The 20,388-nt window shown below is 36.8% G+C and overlaps 1 protein-coding gene across 4 annotated transcripts in view; it reads right to left on the bottom strand.

The window, feature by feature from the left end:
- The window catches only part of PCGF5 (polycomb group ring finger 5), a 121,985-nt gene that overhangs the window by 33,277 nt on the left and 68,320 nt on the right, over window positions 1–20,388 (bottom strand). For all 4 annotated transcript variants that reach the window (XM_039465222.2, XM_074382568.1, XM_074382567.1 and 1 more), the window contains 4 exons: window positions 13,963–14,059; window positions 6,144–6,199; window positions 5,978–6,037; window positions 3,301–3,440 (listed from right to left, as the gene is read on the bottom strand). In XM_039465222.2, the coding sequence (XP_039321156.1) occupies window positions 3,301–3,440; window positions 5,978–6,037; window positions 6,144–6,199; window positions 13,963–14,059 (353 nt within the window). The remainder of the gene's footprint in view (window positions 1–3,300; window positions 3,441–5,977; window positions 6,038–6,143; window positions 6,200–13,962; window positions 14,060–20,388) is intronic.

Raw genomic sequence — 20,388 nt, 5'->3', positions numbered from 1 at the left:
TCCTCAGGGACAGTTTCTATTGACTGCTTCTCTTCCTGTGTATAGGTCATAAAATCAGCTCTCTGTAACTGAAGTCCTACATTTGTGAATTCAACCAACCACTGATCAAAAATTTTTTAAAAAACAATATAGCAATAAAAATAATGCAGTTTAACAACTATTTACATAGTATTTACATTGCACTAGGTATTACAAGTAATCTAGAGATGATTTAAAGTATATAGCAGGCTATGCATAGGTTACATGCCAATATGACATCATCTTACATAAGGGACACGGGATACACAGATTTTGTTATCCCTGAAGGGTCCTGGAATTAATCCCCCCATAATATGATAGACCACTGTATTTTTTAGTATCTATCATATTTTAAATGATATAATGTTACGACTAGACATTTTAAATGATATAATGTTGCAGTGCTGGAAATCAGATTCCTGCCTGCTCTTCAGTCCTAAACTAATTTCATAAAGTCTGTCTTCTTTACCACAGGTAGCCATGAAAGTTTCTGCCTAGAGGTCAGCTAATGATTGAACAGACAGATATTTCTTTACACATCTGGAGTCATTAAGTTGCTCAGTCTTTGCCAAGGATCTGGGTGTGTGTTTGGGGGCATACCTCCAACATTCAACCAAGGTGTTGACAACTCTGCCTTAGTCTTCACTTCCTGCTTGTGCAGAGTGCCTCAAGGTCAGGCAGAGGTGAGAGCTTAGGGCCTTCTCAGGTCTTTCCCAAATATGAATACAACCCTGTGTATGTATGTGGCCCTCTAGATTTCAAGGAATATGTCAGAGATTTTTGAAGCTCCTAGGGACATACCACTTCACAGCTTTCCCTTTTAAGCTTTTTGGTTAGTCTCTTGTTTGGTCCAAATGTTATCTATAACTCAGGCAGCTATAAAGTTAAAACATTTGTCTGTAATTATTTTCAACAAATAATTTTTCCCTTTCCCCCACCCAAAAAGAAGGCTTTTTCTATGGAGGCAAGTTCCAAGTCAAATCAAATACTGACAAGCTTGTAAGTGGGGTCTTCTAGGAAACAACCAGACAGGTCAAATAATGACCATTCTTTGGCAATGAGGCTTTAAAAGAGCTCTACTTCTGTTCCTTTCCTTTGGTGCCTGAGAGGCTGCAATGGGAAAGCAGGCTGTTATTTTCAAGGCTACTGCAGAGTTTGAGTGGGGGGTGGAACTAAAGCAAGTTAAAATGCCACAAAGCTCACCCTTTATAGTAAGAATTAGTAATCTTATTGATAAAATGCTCTATAGGCATTTTAAGCCTTTGGTTAATATTAGATCTCTAAAAAGGCTGATACCCAACATTTTTGCCAGTATTTTCATACTTATGGAAAAGTGAATTTTCAGAGATACTTAGTATACTCTTTTTATTGACATCCTACTCTTGACTTTGACTTCTGTATTACAAAAGCAGTTAGGTATTCTGTATAAATTATGCATGCAACTACTGCCCCACCACATTTGAGAATCACACCCTAATGCAGAGGAATGAGATGGCAGAGAAGGCTATAAAGCAATACAAACATTGTGTTTCTGCCACTAAGGGATTTACAATCTAGTATCAAGGACAATTCACACATAAAATAAGATAGTGCCTAGAACTCTTAAGTGCATCCTTAATAGATAACAAACCAATCCCTAATTGAGGGATAAATATAAGTACTACAGAATTTCAGAGAAGGGATTCACTAGGTTGGGAAAAGCATCACAAAGAACAAAAATCTCTGGGTCTTGACAGAAGCACAGGATGGTGGAAGAGGAAATAACAAAGGAAGGTTTGTTCAAAGTTTTAGAGGTCTTAAATATTCATAATACAAGCTTTTATGTATTCTAGATACAGATCTTTTATCAGATAATATGGTTTCCAACACACACACACACACACACACACACACACACACACACACACAGATGGGCGGGAGAGAGGGGAGGAGAGAGAAAGAGAATGAACACATACATAAAGGAATAATCACTTGTGTTGAAAGGAGAATTTACTAATGGGTTACTAAGAGAGGTGCTTGTTAGTGAAGGGCATTGAATGCTAATATAAGGAGTTATGACTTAATTGCACAGGCCAAAAGGTGGTAAACTTCAGGCCTATTCAATGGCCATGTCCTCAGGCCAAATCTGGCTGGCCATCAATTTCTATAAATAATGTTTTATTGAAACACAACCATGCCCACTCATTTACTGTGCTGCTTTAGTGCTATAATGAATAAGTTGAGTAAACTGCAACAGAGACCATATGGCCTACAGAGCCTAAAATACTTACCATCTGACCCTGAGATTGGTCATGGCCCTCACCCTGAGTCTTACATACACTCAGGCAAATGGCCCTAGCCCTGGATAACGAAAGAAAAATTAAGGGTACAGAAAACACTTAATCACTACTTTAAAAAATCTAGATATAAGGGTGAGCAGCACTAAACTGGGGGGAATTTTGCAGGACTTAGTAACTGGTTCAAAGAAAAGAGTAACAGGTCAAAGATGACGCCAAGCTTTTGAGCTTATTTGACTGACTAAAAGACAGTAGTCATAACTGAAACGGCATGTTTAAAGTTAGATGGAAGTATAATGAATTTGCCTTTAGACAAGTCAAGTTTCTGGTGTTGGTGAAATTCTCAACTGGTCTATTTAAAAATACTTAAAGATATAATACTTCAGCTTGAGAAAGATAGCAGAGTTAGAAATTAGGACTTAAAAGTTCTTTGCATAAAGAAGAGAAGAACAGACACAAGGCCCTACTTGAAAGTGGGATGGTAGGAGGTGAGACAGCCTTCAAGGAATTTAAAAGTTCAGAGGCATTTTACAACCTCCAATTTTACTTCAAAACTAATTGATTAAATTATTCACAAAATACATTAGCCCTGACATGAAAATCTTGTTGAGTTGCAAATACAAATAGAGAAATAAAGGATGAAATGAGAAGATAATTAATAAAAGGGCTAGAATTACTGGTGACATGAAATTCTCTAAGTTTGTCACCATGCTTAAAAAACAGGAACTGTGCATATGAACTCCCAACAAAGGTATAAAAGGAGGTGGAGAAAGAGAGGTGTGATTCTGCGCATTAGCCACTAGATGGTGGCATTGACCCAGGACGGTTCAGTTGCGGGAATTGTAACAATATGTAAACATAGGATTGTCAAAGAACGACATTTTATTTAATTACGTTAATTAAAACTTTGAAAGCAAACATTTTGAAGCATTAGAAAATTTGTCAACAAATTACCAAGGGTTTATTATAAACTGATCATAAAAATACCACAGTCTTGTTCACTTACCTTTACTACATTGTCCCCCGATTGTCCATTATTTCGTAAACAATCTAGACAGATAGCAATTTGTGGGTCACTTCTGTGATAATCTTGATTTTCATCACCTTCTTCATCTACTTTCGGTTTGTCAGCTTTTGAAGTAACATCTGTATAATTTAAACAAAATTAACAGCTATAAATCAAAATTGATTTTAAAGTTAAGCAATAATAATACATTATCAAAAGAAAAATCAACTTAAATTTCCTAACAGCTTTTGAAGAAGAACGCAGTATCTTTGAAATGTTCTAACCAACTCAACAATGGAAATTTTTTTTTTTTTAATTGGAGACTTATTAACTTAGTTTAAGATTTCTAGGCTCACTGGGACATTCAAATGAAAGATTCAGGGCTAGCTGTATTTAGCCAAAAAAATGATTACAATTAGTGATTAGACTACGTTAGAAAATAAACAGGATATAAAAAATACTTCCAAGTTATTTATATGTGTACATATAAATTATACTCAAGTTTATATACAAAAGTATATATTCAAATTAAAACCAAATACTTCAAATTATAAAATTAAGTTCTCAAAATTTCAAATTACTAGATATAAAATCAGTTACTGAAAAAAACAAGTATAATGAATTAGCTTTGCATCATGTATATAGCTATAATGTATGTTACAACTCAAAGAAATCAGAATGGCATACTTTGTATTATATACAAATGTATTTCACCTATTACCTGTACCCTATAAATATTACAGCTATATTTATCATGCATCTGTTGAGTAGCTTTAACTTTATGTTGGATACACATCATACAAGGCCTGAGGGAACAATACTGAATCTACAGCTATCATCCTCACTCTCACAGTGGTCAGCATATGGGATGAAATAAAGGTAAATAAAAAAGACAAAAACAAAAAAGAAACCAGACAAATATAGGATGGGAGAAGTAAAATGGACTATGCAGGCACATATAAAAGAGAGAGTAAACTCAAACTTTGGGAGTGAAGCAGAGGTTCAGGGATGATTTCCAGATGAAATACCTCTAAGCTAAAACCTGAAAAAATTGGCCAGCCAAACATTACATTGTAGAAAAGCCTTCCTGCAAAGTGACAGGCTAAATCCCCTTGGATACCTATAGTAAAAGCATTACAGGTGTACCATAAAGCAGGAAGGTGGTTTTTTTTCCTGCATGTTTTCTTCTGTTTATTTATAGAGAAGGCACATACACAGGAGTTGCCTTCTATGAACCAAACTCCCAGCTCCAACAAAAAATCCAAATTCTCCACTCAAGCTAAAGACCAAGTACCATAAATACTTTAAAAAGGGAGAAACAATAGGGAAAGGGAGATAAAATTCACAAAGTAGGCTACAGCCCTTCACAAGTCAATCTGTGATATGTAGATTAATAGAGTAAACCTATCACATAATTTTTGAGGACAATCTCCCAGGCTCCTGTCCTCTTGAACAGATCATCAAAAACTGAAATATTTAATTAGCCTCATCTTATCTGTATTTTTATTACAGCACTACCACAATTGCTTATCGTTGTCTAATTGCAGTGTACATTTGGGTAAAACAAGACCTAGTTAAGGCATTTTTTTGGTCAGGCTTAGCTTCTTTGCCTTTTTGTTGTTGTTGTTGTTATAGATTAAAAATAGTCTCTTGCTACCTTACTCTAGTCATCAAAGCTATTCTCAAACTTCCCCTTCTCTAAGAAAACAGCTTTGCACAGTTCAGTTGAACTAATAAAATGATAATCTTCATTTTAAAGATTAAAAGAGAGAGATGGCATTTTCTCATCTACCTTCGTCATGTATAATTGGCAATCCTATGATCTTACGGGAAAACCAAGATTGGGAGGCTGAACTAACAAGTGACCCCATAAGAACACACACATATTCTTGAATAACCTTAAATGGTATTTAGGATATCTCAAATTAAATCTCATATTCAAAAAGATAGGAATGATACTACTTTCTTATAATTTCATATATCCCTTTGTGTGGATTTTATACATATATATGTATACTAATAGGCTTTTATCTGCTCAGTAATGTTTGCCCTTTGCTGCAATTATTAAAAATTACTAATTGCTGAGTCTCTTGGAACCTAGAGGAGAAATCTGGACATGCAGCATAGGTGATGGGGAAAATTCCCATAAGCATCCATAAATACTTTCTAAATTTCCATGACACATAGGTTTGGATCACCTGAGCTCTACTTATAAAAACTTCATTCCAGAATATTAGAGCATAGTAAAATCTCCTGATCTGGCTCTCAGCCACATCTCAGTTCCCTCTCCTATAGAGACAAACATACAAAAGAAATAAAACGAAAAAAACTCTTCACTGTTTAGTTGCAAGCTGTGGCTATTTCTTACTTCAGCTTCCTTTAGCTCCCTAGAAATTACTACTATAAACATCTAGCCAATTTTCTCTTTTATCTCCCTTTTCTCTTCCCAAAGTCCAATTTCCTCTGTTTCCAATTATCTTCTACTAAAGTGACTTCAGATTTACATTCATTTATATAAAATCTCCTATAGAGAAAAAGGTTCATAATGTAAATAAAAGGGAGCAGAAATTTTGTGCAGGAAAAATGTGAGCCTGAAGAGAGCTATTAGTTCACCTAAGCTATGAAAAACTGACCAATTTAAGAGATGCTTTCAGAAACAGACATAAGAAAAAGTCACCTTGTCCATTTTCTTGAGGCTTATTTTTCTTCCAAAATTCAGATTCACGCTCAAGTTCTTCTAATTTACATGAAAGAGAATATAAAAAGAAAAGTCATGAAATCTGTAATAGAAATGTTGATTTCATAAAACACAAAAGTCTGCAAGAACCCAAAGAGCCACTTACGTTCTCGTAGTCCAGGGACCAGCTTAAATATAATTTCCTCTAATGTATTGTCCAACCTTCGAAAGGGGAGAGAAAGAATATACTAACAATGAAGACACCAAAATCTGACACATAGTCTGAGATGTATATCTTATATGTATTGCAAAATACAGAACATATACAATTTTAGCACATCTACTATACCACACTCTTCTGTCCAGGGAACACACCTATTTCCAGCCTTCCCCAGTAGTAGACTGATCACAAAAATGCAGTCCCCAGCTCTCTCTATATCCACACTCTTGAGCATGACTTTGAAATTCCCCTCTTGACTAAGGAGGAAAGTCTATTTCCCTGACTTGGAAATACAGGCTGGCCTTAAAAACTTGTTGAGGCCAGCAGAATATGGCACAAGTGACTGTGCTTAGTTCTAAGCCTAAGCCTCAACAGGCATCACATGCTTTTGTTTCTATTTCTCTCTCTTTCACAGAATCCTGATAGCATGAGAACAAGGCTGGAGGATGAGAGACCATGTAGAAGAGATCAAGCTGCCCCGCTGAGGCCATTTTAGACTAGTCCACAAACAGCCCATCCCCCAAAATCAGCACAGCAGATTACCCAATGCACAGCAAACTGCCATTTGCATGAGTGAGACCAGCCAAGACCAGAAGAACCACCCAGCTAACCCAGGGAACCAGGAGGAATAATAAATGCTTGCTTTTTCAAGCATCAGTTTAGGAGTTGCTGTTATGCAGCAACAGCTGATATGGCCATTCTCAAATTTTCTATCACAGCTCTGGCTCTTTCCCATAAAGGAAATAATCTCCATTTCACTCTTCTGAGAAATGTAGACCACTTTATCATTCTACCTTCTGCAATGAAAACTTCAAATATTTATCTTGACATTTTTCTTATTTTCTTTCCTGCTATATAATTCATCTTTTTCATGGCTTTTTGTCTTTAATCCCATTCTCTTGCCCCCACAACACCCTCTTCCCATCCCATCTCCTTCATCCTGCTCAACAGCATTACTCTTCTACAAGACTACAAACACACAGAAGTTTCTTGTATCTAAAAAAAGACTGAAAACCTTTATTAACTCACTGTATTTGCAAACTATTATTCTGTTCCTCAATCTTTTCTTCTAACTGGAAAAAAATATGAAAGTAAAACCTACATTATTTCTGTCCCCTACTCTGTTTTGCTTCTTTTACTCTACTGAACTTTGCAAATAATCCATAACTTCCATACTGAATAGGTTTAAAAGTTTTAGAATTAAAATTTAAACTTAAAAATTCTTGTTTAAGTTTGTATTTCTTCTGTATTTCTCTGCAGCAGTTTGACAGTGTTGTCTGACACTGCCTGCTTCCCTGAAAATTTCCTTTGTTTTCATTTTTAAAATTTCCAAGTCTGTTCTTTCTTTGTTACTAAATATTTTTCTTTTTCCCAGCTACTTTAAAATCTGATATTCTCCCTTGCTTTGTACTCTGCACTCTGACCTTTTCAAAGTTCTGTCTTCCTTGGGGAGTTCATCTGCTTTGGTGGCTTCAAAACTAACATATAGGCAGAGATCCATCCATGTGTCTATCTACCTGCCTATATGTAACATCTCTCTGCTGAGTTCAAGTTCCATATTTCCAAAGAATGCTAAATATTTCAAGTACCTCCTTTTATTCATCTGTGTCAAGATTGTCTCATCTATCCTTCTCCAATAAAATATTAAGTACCCCACCCACTGTCTCACATTTTTTAAATTAAATTTTTAAGTAATACCATAATTCTCCCAAATTGGCTCAAAATATGAGAAGAATCTTAACTTTTCTCTTTCCCTTCATTTACAAATTTACTTACCAAACCACATCTGTCCCATCTATTCCTCCATCATTTCTTCCATTCCTTCAATTACCATCCTACTTTGAGCAGAGCAGAGATATGCTCATAATGAATCTTCCTAAAGTACTAATCTGATTGTGTTAGTTACCTCTCAAGAACTAATTTTTCCCTACTACCTGGCTTCATGTATTTACACAACTTGAGTCCCACCTAAATACCATCACTGGTACTATTCACTCACTGTCTCTCCTCTCTAGCCAAATGACTTATTCAATTATCCCAAGAATTCCTTGTCTTTTTCAATTCATTTTTTCTCCCTCATTTTTTACATCCTGGCTCAAATACTCTTTATACTCTCCGACCAAACCAATGCTATCTTATTCTTCAAGATGAAGTCACTTGTAAAGTTTTCCCAGACTATTTAATAGTAGGAGTACATAAAAAATAGTACTTCTTACTATGTACAAACAGATCAGGAATCAACTTAGTTTTATTTCTGTTTCCTCTGAAACATTACTTACCACTTTGATGTCCTTTCTGTCCTCTCAACCCAACTTAGGACTAATCTGTTCTACGGTCAGTCATTAAATCATTTCCTTACATGTACCCTTGTCTCTATCTTACTTGCACAAAATTATTTGGTACAACTTGAGTTAAATACAACTTTCCTTCAACTCTGCACTGGTCCACTTCAAATTCCAAACTACAACCCAAATATGCCTTTAAGTTTTCCAGGAATCATACTATACTCCCAAGTGTATTGATTCTCTCACTCTCCTTGACAACACGCTTTTTCCCCTCCCCAACCCTCCAAATCCCTTTTCTCTATCCTTAATTTTGGCTGATAAACACTTTCCTCTCAATGAAACATGTCAAAGCAAGGAAAAACAAACTTCCATAGGCCCTGGCCACCATACCTACCTATAGCATCTGCATCATGTACTCTCTTCTCTGTCTGCCTGCTTGTTGCTACAATTTTTTTTTGTCAGTGCTCCTATTGAAAACCAGTGTCTCCTCTTATGCTGTTAGATTCCATTCCCTACTCTCCTATATTATTAACTCTCTGCTTTCTACTGGATCATTCCCTTCAAATATGGCATTCTTTCTGCCTTATCAAAACAAAAAAAAAGAAACTTCTTGGCTGCACTTGACAGTAACCCACCACCGTCCCCAATTTCTTTGCTCCCATTTGTAGCAAAACTCCTTGAAAGAGTTGTCTATACTCACTGTTGCTAATTCCTCTCCCCACTTCCCTCTCTTAAAACAATCCAATTAGGTTTTTGGGCTCACAGCTCCTTTAGAGTTGAGAAGAGAACTTGCAAGTGCTCTTTTCAAAGTTGATGACCTCCACATTGCTTAATCTAACTATCAAGTCTCAGTTTTCACCTTGTTTGTACCCATAAACAACAAATGACACAGATGGATCACTCCGTCTTCTTTGACATACATACTGTGTTCACTTGACTTCTAGGGCACTACACACTCCTGGATTTTCCTCTACCTCACTGGTTGCACGTTCTCAGTTTCTTCTGTTGGCTCCTCCTGTCTCTGAACACTTAATGCTGGAGTTCTCCAGGGCTCGGTCCTTGGTCCTTTACTCATTCCTCTCTGTACTTACTCCCTGAAGTGATCACATCCTGCCTCACAGCTTGAAAAATCTTCTATATGCTAAAGACTACCAAATGTTTATCTCTATCCCAGACCTCTCCCTTTGAGTTCCAGACCCATATATACACTTGCCAACTTTCTCTCTTCTCTGAAATGATTGATAACTCAACATGTCCACAATCAAAGTCCTGATCTACCCCTTCCATGCTCTATTATTAATCTTCCCAACTCAGTTAATGGCAACTCCATTCTTCCAGTTGCTCAGGTCAGAAATCTTAAAGTCATGTTCAACTCTTTTCTTTATCCTATATCCATTCCATCAGCAAATCTTGCTGAATCTACTTTAGAAATATATTCAGAATATGAGCATTTCTTGTTCCCTCTTCAGCTACTACTTCTCACCAGGGTCACTGCAATTACTTTCTAACTGTTCTCCCTGCTTCTACCCTTGCCTTGCTATATGCAAGGGTATTCTCAATACAGTCATCAAAATGTTCGTAACGGATCAATCCTCCAACCAAAATCCTGCATAGGCTCTCCATTTCATTCAGAGTAAAAGATGAAATGTTTATAGTGGCCTACATGGCCCTTTATGATCTGGAATCTCATGATCTCTCTGCCCTTGTTACCCAGTATTCTGTCTCTCACTCATTGTTCCCCAGACACCCAGGTCTCCTTGCTGGTCGTCCAACAAGGCATATATACACTCCTGACTCAGGCGCTTTGCACTGGCTGCTCCCTTTACCTGGAATAGACATGCTTTCCCAGACCTATCGATGGTTAACCTCACATAGTCTCCAAGTCTTTGCTTAAATCTCACTCTCCCATTGAAGCCGATCCTCAACATCTTATTTAAAACTGCAATCTGCTGCTCCCTTGACACTCCTGACCTCCTCACCCCACACTTCTCTCTTTCTTCCCTTTGTAATTTTCACTTTCTAACATACCGTATAAGTTACTTATTATATGGTTTATCGAATGTCTGTCACTACAAAAATATTAAATCTACAAGGGCAAAGATCCTTACCTATTTTGTCTGTGAATGGACCTCAATCACCTAGAATAATGTCTGGACATGGCAGGCAACCAGTAAATATTTGCTGAATGAATGATTCCCCTCATGGAGGGGCATATTCCTCCAACTTCCTTCTACTGTCTATATCAGTGATGTCCAATAGAAATATAATGTGAGTCAAATATGTAATTTAAAATTTTTAGTAGGCACATTAACATCAGTTACTTTACACTTTTTATGTAAAACTAACTTTAGTGTTTTGTTACATATGAAAATATATTTAATAATACATTTAGTAATTTTTATTTATTGAAGAATCAAGTTATCTTTAGTGGGAAAATATTTACACTGCTTCTGGTTTTAATTGAAATTAAATTAGAAATTCCATTCCTCAGTTGCACTAGCAACATTGAAAGTGCTTAACAACTACATGTGGCTAATTGCTACCATACTGAACAGTACAAATACAGACTGCTTGTTTCCCGGGCCTGCTGCACAACTTGCACAACTGTCATATCCCTTTACCTCTCTGCTATGTTAGATTCCTTTATTCTTTCTTGGTTTATGCTCAAGCTTCCCAAAAGCTTACTAAGAAAAAGTACACAGAAGGGAAATTTTTTGCTACATGTGCCACAGGCAATTTAGGCACCTAACGAAGGAGCCTAAATTCCCCTTACTGCTTGCTAACAAAATCCAATTATGTTCTGGCTGCAATGTGGGCAACCTCTAGGATAATTCATGATTTGTTAAAGCATTTCAAAACCCACCACACGACTTTACCTAGTGGGTGTTATGTGACCTAGTTTTGGCTACAAAGGAGGAGCCTACTGTAGGAAACTTTGGTAAAGATCTTCCCCTCCCTACTACCTCCCTACCTCCTTAGTTCCCTGGTATACTCAGGCCTCTGAGGTCTGTTCAACTATCACCACCACCAGTTTGCTTTCTAGCTTTCAGTTTCTGCTGACATCTCTTCTACCATTTCTTTCTTTCTTTCTTTTTTTTTTTTTTGAGACGGAGTTTCGCTCTTGTTACCCAGGCTGGAGTGCAATTGCGCCATCTCGGCTCACCGCAACCTCCGCCTCCTGGATTCAGGCAATTCTCCTGCCTCAGCCTCCTGAGTAGCTGGGATTACAGGCACGAGCCACCATGCCCAGCTAATTTTTTGTATTTTTAGTAGAGACGGGGTTTCACTATGTTGACCAGGATGGTCTCGATCTCTCAACCTCGTGATCCACCCGCCTCAACCTCCCAAAGTGCTGGGATTACAGGCTTGAGCCACCGCGCCCGGCCGTCTTCTACCATTTCTGCTTATCCTTTAAAAAGTGTTTACTGAGAACCTATCATGTTTCAGGAGCTATCCTAGGTGCCGAAGATACAGAGTATCTTGTTCTTATTATCTCTGAGTTTATGTCTTTAAAATAATTCCTTTGCAGTAATTTCAGTTGAATTTTAGGAGGAAAACAGTTTCTATAAAGGATATCTTTAGATAATTTGAGAAAACTGGAATATGGAAGTTAGGTTAAAGTATTATACCAATGCAATCATACTGTGGTTATGTGATATAATAGCCTTATTCTTAGGAAATATACACCAAAGTATTTAAGAGTAAGGGGCCATGATACATGTAACTTACCCTCAAATAGTTTAGAAAAAATAAAGCATGCAGTACACATATGCTCATGACAAAACAAATGATACAAACTGTTAATAAGAGGCTAATCTGAGTGAACAGAATGCAAGTAGTTCTTGTACTACTTTTATTTGGGGGATTATTTCTAAGTTTGAAATTATTTCTAAATAAAAAGTTAAAAATATATGATGTTATACTTTAGCCAACAGATCAGATTTGATTAAACAGTGTCTGGATTCCTTCGGGTATCTTTGGCCAGAACCAAAAGATTAAGATAAAATGCCTTGTAATGTGGTCCTTTAAGAACAGAGAAGGTAATTATTATTAACTATTTTTATTAAGTTTTTTATTTTAATAAAAAATAAATTAGTTTTTATTAACAGTTGGTAATAATTTTTCATTACAACTGGATAACAGTTTTCTATTTTAAAATTAAGAAAAAATATTATTTGAGAGAAAATGTTTGCTTTATTCTCCGAATTACTGAAGTCAGTTTCCTTACTGCAGTACTACTGATGTTTTAGGCTGGATAAATTTTGCTGTGTGGGGCCTATCCTGTGCATTGTAGGATGCTTAGTAGCATCCCTAGCCCCTACCTACTAGATGCCAGGAGCACCCATCCAGATCCGACAACCAAAAATGTCTCCAGATGTTGCTAAATGTATCCTGGGGCAAAATCACCCCTGGTTGAGAGGTACTGATATAAATCCAACTAGAAGAAGGCTTGCTCAGAATTACAGACCAGAGTTGACCAGTGGTTCCCAAATGTTGGCATATATTAGCATCACCTAGAGAGCTTGCTAAACTAAGTGAGCTCCAATCCCCAAGTTTCTGATTTAGCAGATCTGATGTGTGGTCTGAGAACTGTCATTTCTAACATGATACTAATGGTTTGGGGATCGCACTTGGAAAACCACAGGGCTAGACATTTACCTGTAGATAAATCATCCCAAACAGGCATTAAAATTGAAAAACAAAAGTTTGAAATGTAAGACTTGCAAATCCAGATTTATAGAATGACGGCAAACATCACATAGATAAGAGAATTATGAAAGTTTCCAGAGACTGATTAGCTCTATCTTTAGATGTGTAGCTTCTTAAAGATCACACAGGTGATCTGCGTTAGAGCTATAGCGGATGGGAAACAATGGGATGAAAATGGGACTAGTAGTGAGGACACACGGCCTGTAGCTAGAAAGTGACATTTGAGGTACTCTGTGAAACCTTAGGTTAAGTCATATCACTTCTCCAGATTTCAATAAAGGGATTTGGATTAGAATCTCATAGACTACTTCCAGCTTTAAAAATATATGATTATACTGCTTTTAAGTTGAGGGGTAAAGTAAATGGTCGTCTTAAAAAAACTTTAAGTTTTACATAAATGTTTATATACTATTTTTTGAGTAAATGGTAAATTAAAAAATCAATAGTCTTAATATTGGTTTTTCTCTGAGTTCTCCATCTTTCTACTACTGTGCAGCTCAACATAATACAGACTATTAAAATACTGAAAATACTTGTAACCTAAAGTCACTCTTACAGCCAACGAGAAAGTTATACTTTTAATTTGGAAATGTATTTCTTAAATATTTAAGATGTAAAACCTTATTTTTAATACTTCTTAATAAAATAAAATAAAAATCACAAGACCTATATTAACTGAGTCAAGACATGAAATATTGTGACATATAATAAAAATTAAGAGCTCATTCAACTTATGTAAATTAGATGAACTGTAAAATATATATCCTTACCTCAACATTTCTAATGGATTTGTCTCATGAACTTGGTTGCCACACCTTGGGCAATCATTACTATCTTCAAAGTGCTGAACAATACAAGTCTTACAGACTAACAGGAAAGAAAACATTAGGTTAAAATGCATCACAAGCACTTTCATTTAATGTTAAACTAAGTATAATTAGAAACAGAACTTAAAATACCTACTACAAGTAGAATATCATTATTTAATTAAACTTCAAAAACCTTATAACAGTGTAATAAAACACAACTGAAATAAAAGTCTACTGCCACAAATAAAAATCATACACTATTTTGCTTATTGTTTTTCTTAAACACGTTCACACACCAAATACTACTCATCATCATATTAGACTAAAAAAGTTGGCGCATTTACATAAAATAGGTTTTTCTCATTTAAAGAAGGACAGAAAAAGGTAAAAAGTTAAGTCTGCATTTATTCCCTTTGATAAAACATTTATTTAAAAGCAGCATAAATAACTCTTAATATAGCTTGAGAGTTTTCAACCTGTTCGCATTACTTTTATTGGCAGGGTGCTCCAGGGACAAACTGGGAGTTATAATGAACTTGCTGGCCTAGGCAGGATGTAATGAGTTTCCACTCACAGGTACTGTAATTCCATGGAGCACAAAGTATCAACAATGGTATCAAGCTGGGACAAAGGCATGAGAGGTAAATTGGAAGAATGACTGAAAAACTGACAGAGGTAAATAAAATTTCAAATAAAGATTCTAAACAGAGACAATGGAAATATGACTTGTGGGTTTGGAGTCACAAGACTATACAGCCCACATTTTCTACAAATACTACTAATCTCTCTGGCTTTAAATCTCTCATCTTTCACAAGTGCTTCTCCTACTTATTATGCCAATTGTTTTGCCGCAAAACCTTAGACATATTTACAACACCTGAAATATAAAATATTAATTCAATTACTCACCCTAATACCGCTCCTCCATTCTATTACCCTGTATAACCTGAAGTTTTCACATGGTATAGACTGGCTCTAATACTCCCCTTTCACAGCTGCATTTCAAGCTACTTCTTTCTCACTCCTCAAGATCTACACTATCTAAAAGTTTACCTAAATGTTTGGTCAAAAGTAAACACTAGGATTCTTACACATGAGATTAGGTTTGTTAGTGATAAGTAATATTTTTACCTGCCCCCACTCCCCGCCTCCAAAAAAAAAATAAGGTAGAGACAGGGTGCTGAGAGCTGGCAGCTATTTTAAACAAAGTGATCAGGATAGGACCCCTTAGCTACCTGTAAGTTGGTGACATTTGGGCAGTTTTTTGTTGGATGAATGTATCTGAATCCCATACGTTCTACCTCTTTTTACCATTACACACAGCTCCTAGGCTAACACTGCCTTCATGACAATTCTCACAAAATGGGAGTAAGAGATGGTATCAGAAAACCTTAAAATAAAAAAAGCTTAGATATAAAATGTTTAGCCCCAGGGCTATTATGTACAATTGAATACTTCCCCTTCTTCCCAAATTTCATGTCCCCAAAAGGGTTTCTAAATGTCCTCTCAAGTCAAAATAATCTTTGGGAAGAGAGGACTGCCTTGTTATGCTAAGTTGAAGTAGCAGACAGACAAGCTGAATTCCTTCAGAAGACTGCTGGTATTTGCTCTTTTCTCAGGGATTCTAGATAAGTTTCTGAAATTTGGGAAAGAGACAAAAACAAAAACCAAACAAAACCCAGATAAGAAACAAGAGTGGAGGGATTTTAAAAGGCTGATCCTGACATGGAGCTCTGATCCCTGTGGTTCAAAAGGTTTACTGTACTCAATGGTTTGGCAATTCCTGGTTGTCTACTAGGCTTGACCAAATAAAGCAGCATGTGACATGTCCAGAACAAGTCCTCACCTGGATCAGCCAAAAGGCTAAGGATAGAATCCTATCCTTTCAGAAGCTCTACTAAGCTAGGCTGCTCATGAAAGAGTTGTAGGGCTCAAGCATCCAAAGGTGCTCACATTAAGAGTAAAGTTATGCTAATTGCTTATGGTGAAAGCAGTACTAGTACCCAAAAACACTGGTAGCGAATAGTAATCTATATTCTAGATCTGGACTGCCCAATACAGTAGCCACTAGCCACATGTGGCCACTAAACATTTGAAATGTGGCTAGTTTAAGGTGAGATGTAATGTAAAGTATAAAATATACACTAGATTTCAGATATAACATGAAAAGGTAATCTCAATAATTTTTATAGTAATTACATGTTGAAATGGCAATATTTTAGATATATTGGCTTAAATATATTATTAAAATTAATTTCAATTGTTTCTTTTTTAATGTGGCTACTAGAAAATTTTAAATTATACACATGGCTCACATTTTATCTCTACTGAAGGGTACTATTCTAGATGGAGACAGAACCCCTCCTATCAAGAGTGGAATTTCTTTTCACACCAACAACTGAGATACAGTATCTTATTCCACTTTTGCTGGTGAAAAAGGTTTCAATAGGCCCAGTCACCTGCCTGCTCTGGCAAATGGCACCACAAAGACCTAAATCCAGGTTTTCTGATGTGAATTGTTTGTCTGTCTGAGACAGAATATCACTCTGTTGCCCAGGCTGGAGTACAGTGGTATGATCTCAGCTCACTGCAACCTCCATCCTCTGGGTTCAAGTGATTCTCCTGCCTCAGCCTCTCTGGTAGCTGGGATTACAGGTGCCTACCACCATGCCAGGCTAATTATTTGTATTTTCAGTAGAGATGGGGTTTCGCCATGTTGGCCAGGCTAGTCTCAAACTCCTGGCCTCAAGTGATCCGCCCACCTTGGCCTCCCAAATTGCTGGGATTACAGGCATTGAGTCACCGTGCCCAGCTCTGATGTGAATTTTTTAAAACATTTTTTCAGTGGCTAATACCAAAAACTGTTTTTCCTGACTTTTTTTTTCAGATAGTTTTAGTAAAAGACAACTTTAAGATGCTGAACAATGTAATATTTTGACTTGCTTTCTTTTTCATTTGGATGATTTGGTGGTAGCTATCATTATCGTTATCATAGTTAACAATGGGTTTATGTACCAGCCCTTATCCTAAATATGCACATGTATTTAACATATTATGTCCATGTATGCCCTAATCAACATATATTTAATCAATACAATTTAGTAATCTAATCCTCACTCCATCTCTATTAATTAGATGGCATTATTAAGCCTCTTATACATAAAAAATTGAATAGAGAATTTGAGCAAGTTATCTAAAATTATGAAGCCAGTAAGTGATTAAAACCAGTATTTGCATCCATTTTCTTAACCAATGTATGTGTATGTGATACATTTACTTCACACTTTATTTACACAGATCTACAATATATAGAAAAAGAATGTCTTATCTCTTATTTTAGGAGCCTTAAACATGTGTAGTTGTACAATTAGATCTCCTTTTAAACTGTATATAGCCCTTTTCAGTAGCTTATTTGTTCCTTTAAAAAAATCTCTAGAAGATATATCTCCCACATGGCTTTTAAAAACTGTTAAATAAAGCACAACCTTGTATAAATTAGAACCTGAGGAAATCCAGGCTAGAAGCTAGAAGCTGGAAAAAGTAAAGTGAGGATTTGGTTTCCCTTAGATGCTGAAAAAATGTCTCAATACTATAAAACTCACCTCTAATTCTTAGTTTATAATTTGAAGTCCATACTAGCAGTACAGCACATTTAAAAAATACCTTAAAGATTTAATGCCAGACTCTCTAACTGCTCAACCGCTAGTCTAAGGTTAAAACTATGTATGCAGATGAAGTCAAGTCTTCATTCTCAGCAGCCACTCCACAGACAGATTCTATAGCCGTAAGAAACACCTGGGTCAGGAAGGGAGTTAAGCTTACCAAAGACATCCTCAGGTGGGAAAACAAGTAACCACTTAGCTAACATTTACTGAGCACTAACCAAATATCAGGCTTGGGCTCAGGACTTTTTATGAATTATCGTATGAACAGTTACCATCCTCCTTGGCAAGTGAGGAATGTAGTGCTGGAGAGCCTGAGTAGGCTGCTTGCATCTGCCCAACTGTGCAGCAGAGATGGTATCCATCCCCAGGCTGTGCAGCTCCAGGCCTAAAATCCAAACCACTATGCAATGTATCTTAGAATTAATAACATTTGGTCCCTGGCATCAAAATCAAAAATTGATATCATATTTATTATTTATTATTGATTTGTTTGAGACAGAGTCTAACTCTGGTCACCCAGGCTGGAGTGCAGTGGCATGATCATGGTTCACTGCAGCCTCAGACTCCTTGGCTCAAGTGATCCTCCTGCCTCAGCTTCCTGAGTAGTCAGGACTACAGGCATGGGCCACTGTATTAATCCGTTTTCATGCTGCTGATAAAGACATACTTGAGACTGGGAAATTTACAAAAGAAAAAGATTTAATGGACTTAAAGGAGCAAGTCACATCTTACATGGATGGCAGCAGGCAAAAGGAGAGTTTATGCAAGGGAACTCCTCTTTTCTTTTTTTTTTGAGATGGAGTCTTGCTCTGTCACCCAGGCTAGATTTCAGTGGTATGATCTTGCCTCACTACAACCTCCACCTCCCATGTTCAAGCGATTCTCCCACCTCAGCCTCCCGTGGGACTACAGGCATGTGCTACCAACGCCTGGCTAATTTTTGTATTTTTAGTAGAGATGGGTTTCACCATATTGGCTAGGTTGGTCTCGAACTCCTGATCTTGTGATCTGCCTGCCTTGGCCTCCCAAAGTGCTGAGATTGCAGGTGTGAGCCACTGCACCCATCCAGAAACTCCTCTTTTTAAAGCCACCAGATCTTGTGAGACTTATTCACTATTGCAAGAACAGCATGAGAAAGACCTGCCCCATGATTCAATTACCTCCCACTGGATTCCTTCCACCATGTGGGAATTGTGGGAGTTACAATTCAATTTGAGATTTGGGTGGAGATAGAGCCAAACCATATTGGCCACCATGCCCAGCTAATTTTAAAAAAATTTTTGTAGAGATGGGATCTCACCATGTTGCTCAGGCTGGTCTCAAACTCCCACATTAAAGCGATTCTCCTGCCTCAGCCTCTCAAAGTGCTGAGATTAACCACACACCTGGCCCTTTACATTTACCCCATCACAAACATCATTAAACTTTTTCCTAATGTTTTCTAAGTGAATTCCTTACTTTTACCATTTCTTAGATTTGAACTAGGTTGTTGGACAAATTAATAGAGAAACAGCCACTGCATCATCTAAAGCAGGGACTCTAAAATTTAAATAGGCATCATAATCATTAATTTGAATTTTTAAAGAATTGACTCTCAAGCTCCATCCCAGACCATTTAATTTAGAATATCTAGTAGGAGATTAGCACCAGGACTATAACTATGCAAAACCCTCTCACTGATGCAGCCAAAAGATAACTGGGAAACATTGGCCAAGGGCGATCAGAAGGTAATCACAAAAATCTTACTGACTAGTACCATTGTTAGGCTGCCCATACCAGGATTTGGCTCTTTGCTAAACCATCACTAGAAGTCACTTTATTATCATCATTAATAAATCACTATGACAGGACAAAAAATAATTAAAGAATTGGTGATCAATGTACTCTCTTCCTATAATGCAGATCTACATGAAAAACCAAGATAGCACAGCATATTTGTTCCAGATAATCTTGAGGCAGACTGCTTATATCTGAATCCCAGTTCCCCCATTAGGCAAACTACTTACTTTGTGCCTCTGTGTACAAGGGAGATAACAAAGGTACCTATCTCACAGGTTCGTGTGAGGCTGAAAGGAGATAATATATATAAAGTTTACTGGTGTATAGTGTCTGGTAACTTGTAAGTATTCAATAAATGTCAGCTTTACAATAAATTAGATTATTGGATGTGCATAAAATAAGGAATCAACATCAGAAAATTGAATAACATCAGACTATAATTAGTTTGATGCACTAATCATAAATAACAGATACAGTAATGATTGAACTTGAAGTATCTCTCATTCACTGGTATTAATTCCCTGCCACCATTTCTACCCTAGTGACAGTCTTGCAACTCAAGTATGATGTTTAACATACATTGCTTCACCTGAATAGGAAGGGCCTATCTTTGTATGAAGGACACTTCTTTAACTGGGGTGGGGTGAAGTGTGTGTCCAAGATTGACCAATGCTTTTCTATTATGCATTCTTTCCTTGGCTTTATGTTTAATTTTAACATAAATTAAATTCCAGTATAGTCTTCGATCCAGAAGCTGTCTTGTTCTTCCTCTAGCCAATTACTTTGCATATAACTGCTCTGAGCTATCCTATTTCCTATTTTCAATCTCTTGAGGCCGTCTACATAAAAGGGCAAGGTCATTTGTCATTGCTATCTTAGATGTATGTGTGGTCCACCTAGGTCTCTTATGTATCACAGAGAGCGCTTCCCAGATTTGATGTCA

Source organism: Saimiri boliviensis, chromosome 12 (genome assembly GCF_048565385.1).
Source record: "Saimiri boliviensis isolate mSaiBol1 chromosome 12, mSaiBol1.pri, whole genome shotgun sequence".
Lineage (NCBI taxonomy): Eukaryota > Metazoa > Chordata > Mammalia > Primates > Cebidae > Saimiri > Saimiri boliviensis.
Note: the sequence above shows the minus strand (reverse complement) of the source record. Positions and strands in the feature narration are given on the sequence as shown.